General features: G+C 37.7%; 1 protein-coding gene and 1 pseudogene across 1 annotated transcript in view; both read right to left on the reverse strand.

The window, feature by feature from the left end:
* The window catches only part of CPA3 (carboxypeptidase A3), a 28628-nt gene extending 14067 nt beyond the window's left edge, over positions 1-14561 (reverse strand). Inside the window, exons 1-7 of the mRNA XM_025880902.2 lie at positions 14433-14561; positions 14259-14334; positions 11768-11892; positions 3118-3220; positions 2909-3010; positions 1756-1857; positions 299-409 (exon numbers count right to left, since the gene is read on the reverse strand). Of these exons, the coding sequence (XP_025736687.1) occupies positions 299-409; positions 1756-1857; positions 2909-3010; positions 3118-3220; positions 11768-11892; positions 14259-14334; positions 14433-14500 (687 nt within the window). The 5' untranslated portion in view covers positions 14501-14561. The remainder of the gene's footprint in view (positions 1-298; positions 410-1755; positions 1858-2908; positions 3011-3117; positions 3221-11767; positions 11893-14258; positions 14335-14432) is intronic.
* A 2945-nt stretch (positions 14562-17506) lies between these two features.
* On the reverse strand, positions 17507-18408 carry LOC112822462 (histone chaperone ASF1 pseudogene; annotated as a pseudogene).
* Positions 18409-19205: the final 797 nt, after the last annotated feature.

A 19205-nucleotide genomic window follows, 5' to 3' on the forward strand; every position in this document is an offset into this window, starting at 1 on the left:
TTTTAGGTAGGAGGTGCTTTTGCCATACCATATAACATACATTTCTTTTATAATTATTGCTCTATTTCATTTTTTCATTACTAGCTTCAGCAGAAATTTCATATTATTTCAAGGACACCTATGCAACCAGGAAATCATGCTTGCCTTAGTTTGAAATTGAGATTCTTAAAATTACATTTTTCTGAATTAGAATTAATTGGTTACTCAAACCTTAAACTTAATGTTTAACAATCAATGTGCATTGAAGTCAGTAAATATTATATTGTCCAAATGCAAACAAGAGACTATGGTCTCTTACCTGTGTCCATGACCAAATATATCCATCAACATTGAATACAGGAAGAACATAAAAATTCATTCGGTCCAGGAGTTTGGTCATAATTTTATTTTTTCCATAAGTTTTGGCTGCCTGTAGGAGTAGGAAAAAATTAGGCTATTGATGTAAAGTTCATCACCATGTGGCAAGCTGTGGCTGTAATAGTAATTACTACTCCTTTGGTCATTTGCCCAAGGTCACATGATATCAAACATATTTCCCCTAAATAGCATAAAAATAAGTGACCCATATAAAAGTCACTTATTCAGACTAGTGAAATTAATTGAATGGACCATTCTTTAAAGGATCATTTAATTGTCAAGACTGTAGCATTCCACATATAGCATGCAAGATATGTTTTATAGGAAGAATGGAGGCCAAGTGAAAAACTAGCCGTATACCTTGCTTTAAATGGGTTCTTTCCCTCACATCCTTTAGGTAAATATAGATAGGAATATGTAAATATTGGAGAGGATTCATAAATTAATTATAAATAAGATTAAAGAAAAATGCTCTATTATTAAAAAACTCAAGCATTAGATTGACCAATCAACTCCTTTTCTCCAATCAGATTGAATTTTCTGTAATTATCTATACTTCCTATGGCTCCCTAAAATCTCATTCTCGGAAAATCTCTTCCAGGTATATCTGTTCCAGAGCCAAGGGATTTCTTGTAGCCCTGTCACATGTATTCCTTTATAGGTTGAGTAAGGGGAGCTCTTGGCCCTCAGCTGGAAGAGCTAAAAGAATTGCAGGGATAAATCAGTTCTACTGGCAGATTCATTCCTAGTTAAAGCATCCATGCCCAGAAAGGCATTGTCATGCATATTACATCAGCGTGTTGTATGTAAAAGCTGGCAGAAAAGAGAAAGTTAAAAGATGGTAGGAGTCAGAATAGGTTAGAATGAGAGGAACAACTCATAAGCTGGATTTACCTTTAAAAAAAATGAGTTATTTTTCCCTTGGAAAAAAAATGAAGTATGAAAATCCAAATGCATGATTGGCCAATTAAAGATCTAAACAGGAACTCAAGGTCTGTGCTTTGAGCTCACTGAAGAAAGGCCAAGATTATAGGTTGTAATATGAAGATAGTTTCAGGTTGTTCATACTTCACTATAGGAGAAACCATATCCTAGCCCCAAAAGATAGTTTCAGATTGTCCATACTTCACTATAGGAGAAACCATATCATAGCCCCAAAAAGTTCTTTTAGTTTTATAAACTGTCAGCTGGAATTCAAGAAGTTTGAAGGAAGGTGTCAATTTTATAAAAACCCCAATGATGAGTAAAATCCAGAGCATTTATTTCCTGACAGCACCAAATGTGGGCCCTTCTAGTTCAGTGGAACTGCACTCATTTGGAAAGGGGTGTTGCCACTCAGTTAAGTGCTGGAGATTTGACAATCACAGGAGAATTGTATGAGTGTTCCGATTCACTTACCTGATAGACAAACCACTGGCAGAATGCTGGGGAGATCCATTCTCGTGCATGAATGCCACAATCCATAAAAATAGCCTTTCTTCTTTCATCCCTTTTCCCAATCTATTTAAAAATAAACTTGAGATATTATTTTGCATGAGCTCACACATTGTTCCTTTGTTGTCCATAACTCATTCCTATGCTCAAAGCAATTCTTTCCCTGTCTTCTGTTGAATAACTGCATATGCACATATTGTTCTCAGGGACGACCATGGTACATATCCTTAAATGTCTATACATAATTCATAATCTATTACATAGTCTGTTTTTTTAAAAAATTTTCCTAGTGTCAGAGTTGCTTTTAGGGTTTTTTAAAAAAATCACAATATATTGTTTTTCTTATTTTATTGTTAACATCCTTTGGTCTGAGAAATAGATTATATGTTGTTTCTGTTTCTGCCATTTCCTTCTGTTTTTCTGGCTTCATAAATGGGATGTTTAGCTTCAGGTGGAAAAGATTTTGTAGTTGTGTTTGCAGTGGGGAGGAGGAACAGTGGCTGGATATTTGAAGGGCTGTCATTTTGAAGAGAATTTAGATTTGTTTTGGGTAGTTGGAGAGAATGAATGGCTGGGAATTCAGGGTAAGGAAGGACTTCCCAGTTATTGAGGGCATGCTTTAGGGAACAATGTATTTGGATGTAGAAAAATCCAGCAGCAGCTGAACGGTAATTGTCAGATCCATTATAGAAGGGAATTCCCCATCAACATAGGGTTGAAATGCTTCATGTACTGTTCCAGGATCCTATGATTCTGTGATACTTAAACTTCTCTTTTCTTCATGACATTTAGTCACCAGCTTCCCTGAATTTTAATGGGTGGAAAACTGTTTTATACACCAGGGATTTCATAAACTCTTCTAATAAAGATATGGGATAAGATATTTGTCTGAGTTTGTCCATTGTGTCCCACAAATGGTTAATTCAGGGACTTTCTTGGTTCCACCTAAAACCACCTGTCACTTCTATTTTTGAATGGACATTTGGAGCTTATAGGTTCTTCAAAAAAATTATAAGGTTTTTATTGTCTCAAAATTCACTAGTTGTGTCACAAAGTAACTTTTAAGTTCATATTTTTCCAAAATAATAACAATCAGTAGTTCTTGAATTATTTTTACCTTGAGAACATATAGTGGATTATCTTCAACAGTGGTTCCAATTTTAATACGAGAGACCATTTCGGGATGCTTATGCACCATTTTTTCAGTCCAACCAACAATCTTAAGAACAAAACCAATTTTGAGGAATTAGAATAAAAGAAACTAAATGAGAACAAATGTTAAGGGTTATAGTTTGTTTTTTGAAGTACAGGCACTTCATACTGTACCTTGTCCCAGTTGTTGTATTTTGCATAGCTGTGCCTGCCTGGGATATCTTCTTTAACGTCAAACTGTTTCTCAATCTCTTCTTGTAGATCATGAATCAAGATTCTATTTGACAGCGGAATGATAAAATACACACTTACTGGAGAAGAAAACCCCACAGTTATCTTTCATTTACAGAAATTTTCTCTTCTTCTCTATCTTAGATCAAGTTTGCCCTGTATCTTTGTTATTCTCTAACCATCTCTTTTAGAAATGTCATGTGTCTGGCTTCAGATCTTCCCATTTATCTAGAGCTGTGCTGTTCAGTATGGTAGTCCAGCCACACATGGCTATAGAGCATTTAAAATAGGGGTTGTCCAAAAAAGAGGTTCCGTTATGTCAAGTAGACACTACATTATGAAGACTTCGTATAAAAATTATGTAGAACATCTCACTAATGAGTTTTATATTAACTACATGTTGAAATAATATTTTGAAGCCATAATATCGGGTTAAATAAACTGTATTGCTAAAATTAATTTGCCTGTTGCTTTTTAACTTTTTTAATGTGGCTACTAGAATCTTTAAAATTTCGCATGGGGCTTGCATTATACTACTGTTGGTCAGCATTGATCTATAGTCATTCTCTAACTTTCTTCAAACACACACACATTCACATACACACAACACAGGCAATAGTGGATATTCTTATGCACAAATTTACTGACCATTCCGTATCACTTCATACTTTGAAGGCTGGGAGAAACTTGAATAACAGTAATAGTAAGCACTTACTTAGTACTCACCATGTCCCAGTCATTGATCTAAACCACCTTACGTACATTAACTCATTTAATCTTCACATGAAATTATTATCCTCATTTTACAGGTGAGAAAACCGAGACACAAAGTGTTTAAATAACTTGTCCATAGTTACAGAGCTAGAAAATGGTTAGGCTGATTTGGAGAGGGTGAAATAAGAGGCGGGAAGAATTGTTAGGAGGCTAATTGGGGACCCAGAGCTCTTATGCCTCGACCCTCTTCTCTATTTTCATCTCTATTCCTGAGTTACCACATCTCATCTCATTGAATTCCATGGCTCTAATGATTGCCCACATTTGTATTCCCAGTTCTGGACTCTCCCCTGAACCTCCCACGCCCCTGGCTCTTTCCTTACTTCTCCCATGGCTTGTTCATCCAGCCGCCTACCTGACATTTTCACTTGAACATCCATTTGTTTCATATGGGCCAGGTCCTGCTTTACATACCTTATTTTATTTTTATCTTGTTAATATTATCACCATTTTACATTGTTGCTTAGAAAGCTTAAATACCCATAATTAGTGTGTGTTGGGGTTGGGAGTTTGAATGCAACCTTGCTTGACTTTAAGATTTATGTTTCGGAAATGCCACTGTCATCTTATATGTACTCAAATATTTTTGTATATTTTGTCTGTTTGGGAATTTTCTATTGTGCTCCACTGATCTGTTTTCCTACTCTTGTGTAAGAAGCAGACCATATTTAATTATAGTTTTAATATTTAATGTACTATCTCCTTATTCTTGCTTCCAAATTTTTGAGTAATTTTACCTGTTCTTAATAAATATTTGGTCAGAATCATTTTTAGAAATTATGAGAATTATTAGAAAAATATAGGCTTTTCATTAGAATTGTACTAAATTAGGAATAAATTTGAGAAGAACCTTATTAATTATGGACCATGATAAAGCTTTTTGATTCTTCAGTAAAATTTTGTATATTTTGTTTATTCATATATTTTTATTAGTCTTGTGAGTGGCTTTTATTCTCACTGAACATTTGAACTGGTTATTCATATATTAAAAAAACTTATTGCTTTGGTTACACTTATCCATTAGCCATCTTATTAGTTAAAAAATGATCTTTTCACTTCTAAGAAATTTTTAGTTATGACTTTAGGGTTTTTTTTAGGGTTTTGGTGTAGTTATTTCTTCTGTAAAAAATTATACTTTCTACTTTTTTTCCAATAGTTATTTTTTTCCCCTTGCTTTATTGCATTGGTTAAACTCTCTGAACAATGGAAAATAATAGTGGTGAAAGAGGGTATTCTATTTTTTTTCTGCTTTTAATAAGAAAACCTGTCTTTCACCACTACATATAATGTTGATTGTCATTTGAGATTAATATGGTGGTATCTATTGTTATGATCAAATTATTATTGTCCATTGGTGTCTAGTTGCATTGAATTTTATTATTAGATTCCTTAATATGTTAAATATAATGTTGCGGCCATCGGAGATTAACAAACACCCTCACAAAAAGCTTCATTCATCATAAGGAATACATTGGACATAGGTAAAATGACTTGTAAAAAGCAAGCATGCTATCAGTAGGAGGTAGTTAAAAGCAAAAAAAGGGAAAATAAACTACATTGACAGAAGGATTTAGCAAACACAGGGGTCATGGGACCCAGCATATTTTAATAATGTGAATAGCCCTTAAGGATATCATTCTTTTATAGCATAGTGCGGAAATTCGTGTTGGTAATGGTAATTCCTCAACCAAATTAAACTATAGTATTCACTATACTTTATTTTTCAGGATAGAGATCGATGGCTTATAATAGAAATATTTCAGTGAAATATTTAAAATCAAGAATTGTTTGATGTTGTATTTGAATAGTTTCCTTATTTGGATTATCATAGTTCCAACTGACTTCTTATAAAAAAAGGCATTACTATCACTGATGAAATGCATATGTATTTTCCTTCTGTTAGCAGTAAGTCCTATGTAGGAGGATGCTGTCTATTTTTTATCATGCATTATAATCATTTAGGACAGTATCATGCACTCTTTCACTTCCATGAACCCAATCATAAAAGGAAGTAGTGATCTGGTGGGAAGAGACTCTGTGGCCATTCTTGGATTCCAACCCCATTTTGTCTTGTCTTAATACTTTATGTGACCTTGGATGGGTTAACCGTCTCTCTGAGCCTCAGTTTACTCACTTTTACAGAGGAACCAAACATGTCAGCCAGGATTTTGGTGAGGATGAAATGAATTGAAATGTGGGAAGTGATGGGCAAGCCATAGGTACCCAGTGAAGCTCAGTATGACAGTGAAGTTGAGTCACAAAATTGACAACCACTTCACAGACTTAACATGTCTTTAACCCAGGCTTTGGAGGTATGTAGTTGTTTGATTCTGATATCTTCAATTTCTTACGATAATGAACTGTGACACTGTAGCACCCACTCTACTTGTCGGTTTTTTCTTGCTGATTGACTGACTGATCTGAGTTTGGAGACAGAAGATAAATGAGGTATACTTCTAATTAGAGTTTATTTAGCACATGACACCAAGCACTACTCATGAATATTGATTTCCATTAACATTACTGACAAACACATTATTATGCACATTATATCTTAATTCACTGTATGCTTGGCTTTTTGATTTATGATGAATCTGTGATTTCTCAGAAGAAAAATTATGACACCAGATTTGGAATCAGGTGTGGCATGTTGCACTAAAGCTCATGAAGCCTGAGGGAATTAGAAATTATATTTTGGGTGGTCACTATAGACATAATGAATTGCTTTAATTAATTGTTTTAAGTTCTAAAGAGGGTATGAAGCTTTTGCTCTACCTGCATTTATAGAAGAACCAAGCAAAAAAGAAATTTATGGTCCCGGAGGTTGATTCATAACATAAGGCAGTATTAATTAGTCACAGGAAGCTTGTATCTAAGAATATTTTTAGACTTACACATATCAGTTTAGCTCTTGTGATAACAGCAGCAAAAGAAAATTGCGTGAGCTAAAATACGACCTTTCCATAAAGCAGCTGCATGAGGACATCAGAATGGTGCCAGATTGTTACTGATAGGGACTAGAAATTAAGCCTAAGGCTGGATATTAAGAACTAGGGCCAGATGTTATTTTCATGAGCCCTTCCACTAACCAGCAGCCAGGCGTAAGCAGATGAAACCAAATTACTTTCTTCCAAATATTATTTTAGCGCTCCAAGATTTGCTTAATTTGTTAAAGAAATTCCTAAATGTAGATGAACGGATAAATAATTATCATTGAAGATTTAATGATATAAATGGCTAATGTTTATTGAACCTTTCTTATGTACCAGGCATTCAGCTCAGCATGGTATTTACATTTTATCACTTAATCCTCACATCATCACTATTAATTGGGTACCATTATCACCCCCAAAGGTTAGGTAGAGGTTGCCAAAGTTGACACAACTGTAAAAATGCAGAAGTTGGGATTTGAACCTAGAGGTGTCTCACTTCAGTTTTCCAGCTGTGAGCCATTATACAACAGTGCTTCCAGTGACAAGGAGTGAAATCCCTGGGTATTGCCCTCAGACCTGTAGTCTTCTTAGTCTACTGAGTATTGTGCAAAGCTCACCTAGAAGGCTGTGTCCCAAGGTCAGGAAGTAGGTAAGAAGTTCAGAGAAGATGAATCCTTTTCTGATAATTTCAGGGCTCCCTCCATCTCTTGCTTTTAAAGAGTAACAAATAAATGGAGAATGGAGGCCAATGTATGTGACTGCCATAGGCTCTGGTGTGTGTGTGTGTGTGTGTGTGAGAGAGAGAGAGAGAGAGAGAGAGAGAGAGAGAGAGAGAGATGGGGAAGCCAATGTATGTGACTTCCATAGGCTCTGGGGTGTGTGTGTGTGTGTGTGTGAGAGAGAGAGAGAGAGAGAGAGAGAGAGAGAAAGAGAGAGAGAGAGAGAGATGGGGAAGCATATTCCAGGGATGCAGAGTCATTGTTATGGTGTCTTATAAACTAGAGGTCTGGATTGCCTCCCCTCCTCTATGCCCACATTCCAGTAGGATAGGGGCTACTCAAAAAGCATGATTTCAAGTTTCCACAAGATCCCATTTGTCTCCAGTAATTCCCTAATTGGGTTACTGTGTATCCAACTTGGCATTTACTGACATGGATTTCCCAACATTTGAGGCACACCTCTGTGTTGGATAATAAACTTTAAGGCACTAATTTATTCACTAGGAGGGAAAGGGAGCATCTAGTGATAGCCCCTAGTTATCCTCTGTTGTAGAGTGTGTATGTGTGCATATGTGTGTGCACACTCATGTAAACACCCATGTAAGTGCTTTCCCTCATGTGCATTAGTAGAAGTAAAGGAACCAGGCAAAGGGCGATTTTATGGTCCCAGTCAATCTTCATGAAACCTCTATTAAACACCACTTTAGAGATGAAGAAAATGAGGTGAAGAGAAGTTAAGTAAATTGTCAATGTTTAAATACCTAACGTGTAGTTTAAATGGGACTGGACCCAGACAGCCTCACTGAGAATCCACATTCTTATTTACTACACTTGTCTGCTTTCCACCATGACCAACATCTATCTCTTTGCAGTTTGTAGCAGGTATCAACATACCTCTTTTACTCTTGGGCAAGTAATATGTAAAAATGTAGAGCAAAAGGAAAAATGAATGGGACAAGACATTAGAATGATTTATTTGATTGGAATACTTATCTGATAGGACTGTGTATACACTTGGAATATGAATTTGTGTCTGATCATTATTAGGTAATTAGACATTAATATGAACTGTCAAGGAGTTGGTTTGGTATAGATGGGTCAGTTTGATATAGATTTCTTTTGTACTTCCCATATAATCTTATGTGCATCTTACTAAGATTTCACTTAATTTTATCATTTGTTTTGCTTTATTAGTGTTATACCATATATATTAGTAGTTGTTTTCTAAATTACCTTTCATTAGTAATTCTTTATTTTCTAATTTTAACTTTTGATCAAAGAAAAGATAATCTAAAATATATCTGAAATACAAATATCTAAAATGTAAAAAATTTAGTAAAAACACTAGGGTTTTTAACTACTGAATCTAAATATGGTGTCTGCTCCTATAGACTCAGTCCAGTAGGTGTGCTTTACTTTCTTTCTTTCTTTCTTTCTTTCTTTCTTTCTTTCTTTCTTTCTTTCTTTCTTTCTTTCTTTCGTTCTTTCTTTCTTCTTTCTTTCTCTTTTTCTTTCTTTCAAGATTTTATTTATTTATTTGACAAGGAGAGCGAATGAGCACAAGCAGGGGGAGTGGCAGGCAGAGGGATAGGGAGAAGCAGGCTCCCCAGAGAGCAGGGGGAGCCAATGGGGGCTCAATGTCAGGACCCCAGGATCATGACCAGAGTGAAGGCCGTCACCTAACCAACTGAGCCACCCAGGCGTCCCTTGGGTGTGCTTTTCTTTATAGACATTTATTCACCAGTCTGTTCAGGTTTGTTGGTATGTAGGTATTATTTGTTTTTCAGACTTGGTTTTTTATGATTTTGTAAAAGAGTAAATAAAAATGGAGCAAACATGCTACTTTAAAATCAAATCTGTCTTAGTAATTTAATTTTCTAAAAATTAAAAAAAAATCACACACAGATACTTTAAACTAAATGGTGGTTTATATGCACTGTCTAATGAAGGGTGTCTAAGTAAATCATTGTGTCAAACCAGCCTCTTAAGGTGGTTTTGTTCAGACTGGTGCCTGGGTCCACCAGATGTTTCTGTTCTTAGAACACTCTTTTACTACTGACTGACACCAAGTAACACATATAATTAATATGCAAATAAAATTATCTATATAATTAGTACTTGGAGACAAGATTTAAATAGTCCTTGTCTGCACAGATCACTTTACATATTTATATTTCTGAGGAAGGTAACTATCTAATTATGTGGCTTTCCCACAACGTGGCTAATTTGGACCAATTTCTAGAAATCATGTCCTAATTAGATAAAACTAATTTTTATTTGTATTTTAACACTTTGGTTCTTGATGTAGGTAACAAGGAAGTATTTTGGTATAAGACAAAGTGAAAAACACACTATATTTGTGAGGATCTGGATTTACACCTCTGCTTGAGTCAGAATTGTTTCAGCCTAAGAGAGACTAGAGGTCCAAAGAGGAGAGAGAGGTGCCACCTGCCTGGATATCTTCTGTCACAGTGATTTATTCCATTGTCCACACTCATGTCAAGCAACTAGCTTTTTGTCTACATTACCAGGATATTAAGGAAAACCTAATACTTTATTTTTCTGTTGCTGTTCAGATCAAATTAAACAAAATTGACCAGCTAAAATTTATTTTAGCTTGGGCTGGATACTTTGTAAGGATTAGTTGATCACAGGAATTTGGGTCAGGTCTATACTAATGAAGTAAAATAAAGAGTGTGATACTTGAGGCACACGTTTAAGAAGACTGGCTGTGAAGTGAATCAAGAGACACAGGCACCAGAGGCTATATAGGGGGAAGAGTGAGTTCTTTTAGATGAAAGAATCAAGACCATCTGAACCTTAGTGTAAGTAGAGAGTCTCTAATGCACTCTAGTTTCTGAGACCTTGGAGGTCCATTTATAAAGTGTCTTTCTAATTTTAATAGTAAATTTGTAAGAACATAGAAAAGCACATATTGATATATTAATTAGAAAGGGTTAAATCTTGATAGAAATTAATTTTGAGTATGTGCTTCTCAATTATTAATTTCTACATTTGCTTCACAACCCTCTTGAAATGACAGCAAAAACAATCATTAACAACAATCACAAGTAATAGCCTGCTACTCTTTAAGCCATTAAGCCACGAATAAGGATTTTTTTACTTCTCTTATATTTGTCTTTCCTTAATTTCAATAGAGTTTATATTTATTAAGGATATTGTAGCAATAAGAACACAATCAAGTTGTGATAAGCAGCAGTAAATCCTGCTCTGCAATATGACATGATATGTTTCAGACAGAATACAAAGGCTTTTTTAGTTGTAGCTCTGTGTTGGGTAGCAGAGGCAAGAAATAGCAAGTCAGAAAGAAAGAACTAGTGCTTAGCAGTGTTTTGAATGGTGAGGGGCTCAGTAAAGGGTATTGCTGGAATGACAAGGGCTGGTAGAGTTAAAACAGGACCCCTCAGTACATCAAACACATTTTGTTTTCTATGTTATGTGTGGATTTGTGATATTCATCACTGGGCTCCCTTGATCACTGCCCCAGGGCCCAGACTGTGCATGGCCCATGGTTGGTGCTCAGTGAGTTCTAATTTTCCCTTATTTCTCTATGGGACCACAATGACTCATTTCTCCATCTTTGGCCATTTGAGAATTCTCTCCTGTTGGATTTAAGTCTTACTCTGTTGCATTGCTTTTGCTTTCTCTGAGGAAGAATTTCTTTCATAAAGAATTATTTATTATATATCTTATATTCCCACATCTCTGACTCAAGATGAGCACAGTTATTTGGGTCTCCTTTTATACAGCGGGAGAATTCAAATTCTCAAGAATTTGATGCTAGAAGTCACCAGCAGTTCTTGAGCTCTGTGTTGATTATCTGTCAGAGGTGATGAGTGTGGCTAAACTATCCATGCCTGCACAAGTGCACAATGTCCTTCCTAGGAGCTGATTTTGGGAGAGGGCAGACATGGGTGATTGCCCTTCTTGCAGATCAGAACAAAAAAAGATGGAAGTTGAGTGGCTCAGTTTGATCTCATAACCTCTGTAAGCCTGCCTCAATAGCCTATTCGAAAGTAACTGTAAATGTTTATCTCATAGAGCTTTCATTTTTTTGGCCCAATTAAAGAATAGTAGTTCCCTCTCAGTTTCAAGATACTCCAAACTTTGAGTGTCTAACACGTTTGAATATTTCGTAGGACTTACTCATAGTGCATTTTATTTTGATCCAAGGTAGACTGGATGAACTGGGATTCCTTTTCACTAACTCGGAAATCTATCGTCATATTAGCAGCTACGTGGTGGGTGGCATCTGGATACCAGAAGTCAAGCTGCGGAGATGAGTTCAATGTTAGTCACAGTTATTTGTTCACCCAACACATATTTCTTAAGAAACACATGTGTCATACACTACAAAAGGAATCTGGGGTTCAATGTAGTTAAGGTATGGACCCTTCTCTTAATAAGCTTATGAGAGTGTGCAAATATACTGTTGAATATTAGGGAGTGGGAGAGATCATTTGTACTGATCACTTTTTCAGGACATAGATAGTATCTATAAATGCAAAAAAAAAGTTTTTAGTTAATCTGTTTGCTTCTACCATCTTGGGGTTGATTGGGGCTGTTTCACAATTCATTTAGCCATAGACTCTGTCTCTAATTGGGAATATAGATTAAAAATATGGCTCCCCTCACCCTGCCCCTGAGTCAGGCCTCAAAACCAGTTTCCCCTGTAAACTCTGGAATTCTGGAAGGTTTGTGTCCAACAGAAGGCGTAATAATCTCCAGCCCTATCGTTTTTCTAGTAGTATGTCCTTGGGCGATACTAAAACTCCTTGAGTTTTAGTCCTTTTCCCTAAAGTATAGGGTTAAGAGGACTCCATTTGGAGTGTTGTAAAGAATGTGAAATGGATATGAACTCTGGGACCTGCAGGCATTTGACAGCTGCTGATTCCCTTCTCTTTTTCTTCCTCTAGCTGAGAATTTCAGAAATTTGGTGAATGGGTCTAAAAGGATAGCATTCAGGTTAAAATAACTTTTAGAAGATTCCAATTCTTGTTGTTCTTCAAAATCGTACTCCATCGTGAAATCAAATGAAGTACCGTTCCCCAACCTGGGAAATGTGAAGGAAATGCTCAATTCCTACCTACCATTCCAAGCTTGTAGACGTGTCTAAGTCCACCTGGGTATTTTGAAGTTGAATCCCACTCTACCTCTAGGTCAGTCCGTTATGTGCTTACATGAGGCTGCTATAAGCCAACCAATATTTATTGGTTTATTTTGATCAGAAAGCTACAGCATAAATTGGACATATGAGAGATGTAGTGTGATTTAAAGACGTTTTGGTCCTCACGGAGCTTGAACAGTGAGAGAGAGGTTTGGACAAGCAGGAGACAGTAGAGATTGGCAGTTTGGCAGATCATGAAGGACTTCAAATGTCACTCCGATACCAATAGAAAACACTTCTACAGTGCTTATTATGGCCAGGCGTCCTTCTGAGCGTCACCCAATTATTAGCTTACTTAGTCTTTATAACAACCTTAGGAAGTAGGTATGATTATTATCCTCACTTTACATTGGAGGAAACAGATCCAGAGAGGTTAAGTAACTTGCCTGAGGCCACAGAGCTAGTGTAGAGCTAGTATTTGAAACTTTGAAGACCATGCTTTTTCCATACCAGGCTGCCTCTCACTAAAAACCTTCAAATGGAGGAATATAATCGTCAAGCTTTAGAGCAGTCAGGCTGTAGTGCAGACGTGGCTTTGCGGGAGGCAGGACTAGAACCTGAACCCTGGATAAGGGGCTATTGAAATAGTCCTGGTAAAAGGTAGGGCAGACATAATTTTGGCAGTGGCAAGGGAATGAAGAGGAAAGCATGGATTTGAAAAACATTTGGGACATTAGAAGAGCAGAGCTTTCAGTTAGTTTGATGTGGTGATGTGGGGGTGTGTGACTAGAATAAATCTCAGATTCAGTTCTGGATTTAAGTATGCTGTGTCATCTTGGTCATTTAATTTACTGTCTTGGAACTTTGATTCTTTTGTTTTAAGCGGGTTTAATTATGCCACTCACACTGAAAATCTGTTGGAGAGTTTGATATGATACGTATAAGGTGGCTGACACAGTGTGCCTTGTGTATGGGAGCAACTGAATAAATGATAAAATGATCACATTAGCTCACTGGGTTTTAAAAGAGTGATCAAACGTCAAAAGTTTCCTTTTAAAATGGACCTACTTTTGGGAAGGGTCACATCTTGGTGTTATAAACCATTACTTTGATGTTACCAGTTAACCAATACCTTGATGTTATCGTAACTTTAAGAGAAACTATGCCCCTGGTGGAGATCGGGGTGGGAGAGAGGAGAATGGAGCAGGCAAGGCACTGGCAGGGAGGGAAAGAGGCCCCCAGGAAGGTGTCAAGAAAGCCCGCCTCCTTATTTCACAGTTTCCCCTAGAAAAAGCTGTTGTTTGCAAAGCTTTTGGGAGGGAAAACAGGAGTGGTAATTTGGGGAAAAAAATAAACAAAAACAAGGGAAGCACTATCGTGGCGATCGGCTGATTTACCCAAGTAGCTTCTGCCACTTCCCCCTTCTTTGTCTTTGGAAGCCCCGCGTGTATTAAAAGTAAAATTCATAAAAGGCAGCTTTTAGAGAACAGAAATTTCTTTCTAACTAAAATAACTGTCTAAGTGCTTTACCTGGTTGGTTTTGGCCAAGTCCTTTATGATGTTTGCTTGTTTTTCATCCTGGGGCTTCACGCGGAGCACCTTCTCCCTTTAAGAATGTAAAAAGATGAAACATGTGAGCTGTAAAGAAGCATGCCTTCATCCTCTTTCTGTCCAGAGACTGGAACGCGGGGCGGGGAGGTTTACCTGTCAAAGCGGACAGGAGCCACTGCAAGGATGGTAGCGATCCAACCCAAAGGCAGGATGAACCTCATGGTTCTTCTCTGCCTGCCCCAAGACCCTCTGCCAGCTTTATGCCTCAGCTCTTATCTGGAGGAGCAGCTGATTTCCTCTTAGGGTTCTGGCGGACGAAATGTTTTTCTAGTTGGGGAGGGAGGGGTAGGATGGCAACACTAACGCTGAATGCCCATTTTGTGGCAGATCCAACCTCACGCTACCCTTTTGCAATTGGGAATACCCATTTTACAGATGCCGGGCAAACTCATTTTTTAGGAAATAACTTGCCCAAGGTAGCAGAGCTAGTACATGCGCAGAGTTGAGATTTGAGCCCCGTTCTTTGTTCTAAAATGCAGCTTTTCCATATGTTTGAATTGAATGATGGAAGAAATCACTTTAAATTTACGCTTGGAATCGGAGATGAATTTGGGGATCTGACTGCAGAAGCTTGATGGGTGGTCCTTAATAACATAAAATACGTTTTTGAAGCTACATTGTAACTTAGTAAATTACAAAATATTTTGAATATGCTAAAAATACTATAATCTCAAAAATATTGATGTATTTACTATCTAGATTTTATATTTTTGCCATATTTTCTCTGTACCTCTCTGTAAAGAAGTAAATGTTACAGAAAGAGCTAAAGCAATCACATCCCCGCTCCTTTCTCCTTCTCCTGCCTCTGTTCTCGGAGATAACCCCTGTTTCTAAAGCAAGTTGAAGACTCCTAGAAAGCACAATTATATGGTTGCTCAAGTGTTTGTTCATTGGCTGTTCTTTTTAGGGTCTGGATACAGGGTTTAGTAAATGCTTTCAGAAAGTTGAATTAATGAAAGTCATTTATAGAGCATTCTAAATAGTCTCTTGAGGGGTGTTTAATTTTGAACATGGATCATTTGGAAGAAGGCATCACCTCTACTCAGAATTAAGGTAATCTAACAGAGTGAGTAAGTTTAGCTAATCAGATAACTTACTAGAATTTCCTTTTAAAAACTACTTCTTCACATTGACAAATGTATATAGATCGTCCTATAGGAAACTTCCCAGAGTCATGGTTATATATTTTTATTATCAAGATAGTAGTGTTGGGGAGATGCCCATGTTACATGTACAACAGCAATAGCTTCGTCCCTCTCTCTGTGTTAGGTGTGCCCTAGAACATATCCCCAGGGGCTCTCCCTGCAGGTAAGGGAGAGGAGGGTTTTACAAATGCCTTCACGTTCTTGACATTGGACAAGCTCATCAGCACTAGAAACTCCCTAAGCAAATGGTTGCTCCACTCCTTCTGAGGATATATTTGGTAGAGGTACAGAGGAAAAGGAAGAGCTTGATGTTGCATTTAGAAACATGTAACCTTAGAGTGGCTCCTTCACCCTGAGCTGGCTTAGTCATTCTCGGCCTTGGTTTCCTCATCTGAAAAATGGAGATGCAAATTGGACTCTGGCAAGTGCTGTGAGGGCTAAATGAGATAGCATATGTGAAGGACTTGGTGCATGGTAGGTGCTCAAAAATATTCTCGTGCCCTCTAAGCACTTGATAAAATTGCCAGGTTCTGTAAACAGACTTATAGTTGACCACTGTCAACTGCAGTATTAGCATGTATCATGTGGTAGATTAAAGCAGTGGCTGTGGGGGTGCCTAGGTAGCTCAGTCGGTTAAGTGTCTGCCTTTGGCTTGGGTCATGATCCCAGTGTCCTGGGATCGAGTCCCGCATCAGGTTCCCTGCTCCGTGGGAAGTCTGCTTCTCCCTCTCCCTCTGCCTCTGCCCCACCCCCTTCATGTGCCTGCTTGTTCTCTCTTTCTCTGACAAATAAATAAAGTGGTGGCGGTATCCTTTAGGGGTGAAATATCTTTCTGTATTTGTTTTAATGTGGACTACTTCAGGAAAATTTTTTTTTGTGTTACAGCTTTTCTTTTTGGAGTTTTATTTTCTGATTCTTCAAGGAATAAATGCCTATTGGAAATAATTTAGCAAAAACAAAATTTGAAAGAAGAAAATAGAAATCACCTTTAATTCTAACATTCTTATATGTTTTCTTAAGGCCTTTTTCTGTGTGACCAGTTTTAAAACTGTGGAGAGATCTTGTATGTCTATTTTTCAAGTCAAGTATGAAGGACACTTCTGTTTTATTTGGGGATCCAGGTAAATGTGTGAAGGATCCCGGTATCTCTCAGGGATAAGACTCTGATTATAAATAATCTTGGACTTCTTAATACCTGTTACATATTTCAGTTCCCTGTTTCTGGAATAGGATATCGACATGTGATGCTTTTAAGACTTCCCACTCCTCCCCAATCTATTTAGCCTCTGAAGAACAGGTACAAAAGATGGATTTCAAGAGTATTCCGAAGGTTTTTCTCAGAACAAATGGTTTCTTGGCAGGCATAGTTCTGAGCAATCTTATATTATTGCATCAAAATTTATAAAAGATCTTGGCATATGTATAGAATAGGATGAATGGCTATTGAACAACATATCATTTTAGGATTGACTTTGTAAGGTGATGTGATGTTTCATAGGTCAAATTAATCTCTTTAAAAAGAAATTTAAAGTTGAATGCCTCACGCAACAATAATTTTCCATCCTTCTGGATCTTTGTATTCCTAGGAGTTTTGTAATAGTATATGTCTAGCCACAGTTTAAAATATTGCTTTAGGGGTATCTGGGTGGCTCAGTTAGTCGGGCATCTGCCTTGGGCTCAGGTCATGATCTCAGGGTCCTGGGATTGAGTCCCTTATTGGGCTCCCTATTAAATATGGAGTCTGCTTCTCTCACTCTGCCCCTTCCCCTGCTCGTGCTCTCTCTCTCAAATAAATAAATAAAATCTTTAAAAAAATAAAATAAAATATTGCTTTATTTTTAAACTATATTTTATGCATATTTTCAAACATTATCACTATAAAAGAGATACCCTAGAAAATGAAAGTGAAAATTCTCTTGTGATTTTACTAGACTCTTTCAAATACTTCTTCATCTTCAAATCATATCCAATCAGCTTCTGGAATACCTTTATTTTATTTTATTTTTTTTTACTTAAAAATAGTTGTATTTATATTCCACAATTTGCTCAAATACTGGTTTTCTTATAAACTTTCTACAGGATGTTTTTAAACAAATTCTTCACATTGTGTCTTGACTATGTACTTACGGAATTTCAGGGAAATAGTTCTGTGTGTTTTTATAGCTTAATTTGTACTAAAGGGATGGCAGGTGGTCACATGCAGTCCATATGGGATTCTAACATGGCATTTAGTGAGTTTTCTGATGTGGACCATCCCTTTGATGCTGAAGGTAATGCATCTGTTGAAAGAAGTGATTGTAGATTTGGATTACTGCTCTCTGCATCTTCCAGCTTTTCTGTGTTATCTTCCCAATTAATGTGGAATCTTGTAACTCTGGGATTAGATGCCAAAATGTTCCTTTGAAGCTTAGAAAAGTCTGGTTTTACTGGCGGATTTTCTCTTAGTTCTGTCTCAGTATATTCATTATTTACATAATAGCCAACTCTAATAAATTCTTGACCTCGATAGGTGCATGTAATTAGCACAACTGTTACACCTACTGCATCTGCATCTGGAATGAGTCCTGGATTAGGTGCATCAGCCTGAAATACAAACATATGCCTTCCTGCGGGAACAGGGCCCACTAAAACAGAGTCTAAAACTTGGTCGTATTCTTCACTTTCTGCAGAGCCCACATAGATAATTTTCCATTCCAAGTCTTCAGACAGGTCCTCGATGCACTCGAAGGTGATCTCGAACTGGAACGGGTTGTAGAAAGGAGAAGGGTTATCCAGCACCACTACATTGTTCACCTGAACCTTTGCCATATTTTGAAAAAAACACAAACAATGGGAACGGGGGCTTGTTGCGGCACAATAAAGTCCAGCGCGCGGCCGCTCGGGAGAGCGCAGACCCCCGCCCCGGCGCCTGCCCGACGTCGTGCAGCGGCCTGGAATACCTTTAGATATCTCATAAAGGGTATGTTGAAAGAAAAATTTGTTGCCTTTAGTTGTGGATATTGGATTCTTGACATTGAAATGAAGCTGCCCTGCAAAATGCTGCAGGAAACTTGTCTTCATTATTTGAAGGAAAGTTGGCATTTCTGGACAAAGATGTGGGTGTGTGGCTCAGGCAGTGTCAGACCTGGCTAGAGGCGGGGGGGGGGGGGGGGGGGGGAGTGACTACCTGCTCAAATGAGATGACTTAAGAGGATCATCAAGACCCCATTTGGCCCCCAAATAACCTCATTAGCTGTCATGGTTCCTTCTGTTTTTCTTCTGTGCCTGAAATTTTCTTTGAGCAATTCATATATGTTAGTTGGCAAAAGCAGGTGAATCCATTGGATGTTATTCTAGATATGAAGAACTCCCTTATTCCAGACTGGAAAACCAGTCTCGCTATGTTGTAGCAAGACCGTTTTGAGATAGGAAAAATTCAGGGAGCCATTTCTGTGCTGTTGGTTAATTACTGTTTGGGGAATGAGAGCTTGGGACTGAGGAAGGGCTCAGAGCCTGTCCTGGGATCTCAGTGTGGGAATAATTTAAAGGAGGGACGAAGAGAGAGGTGCCCTTACAGTCAGAGGCTCCTGGGTGGGCAAGGCTGGGCAGAAAACCTTGGCAGTCTCTGGTCTGCCTGGCAGGAGGTCATATGGTATTATTGCACTGGGAAGGACTAAAGCAGACATCTCTCCTTGTTTTAGCTCAGTTCAGCTCAGGCAAGTGGCACTCCTAGCCAGCTAGC

This window comes from Callorhinus ursinus, unplaced genomic scaffold, assembly GCF_003265705.2.
Source record: "Callorhinus ursinus isolate GAN/ISIS: 27379988/994484 unplaced genomic scaffold, GSC_fseal_2.0 scaffold1, whole genome shotgun sequence".
NCBI classification, from domain to species: domain Eukaryota; kingdom Metazoa; phylum Chordata; class Mammalia; order Carnivora; family Otariidae; genus Callorhinus; species Callorhinus ursinus.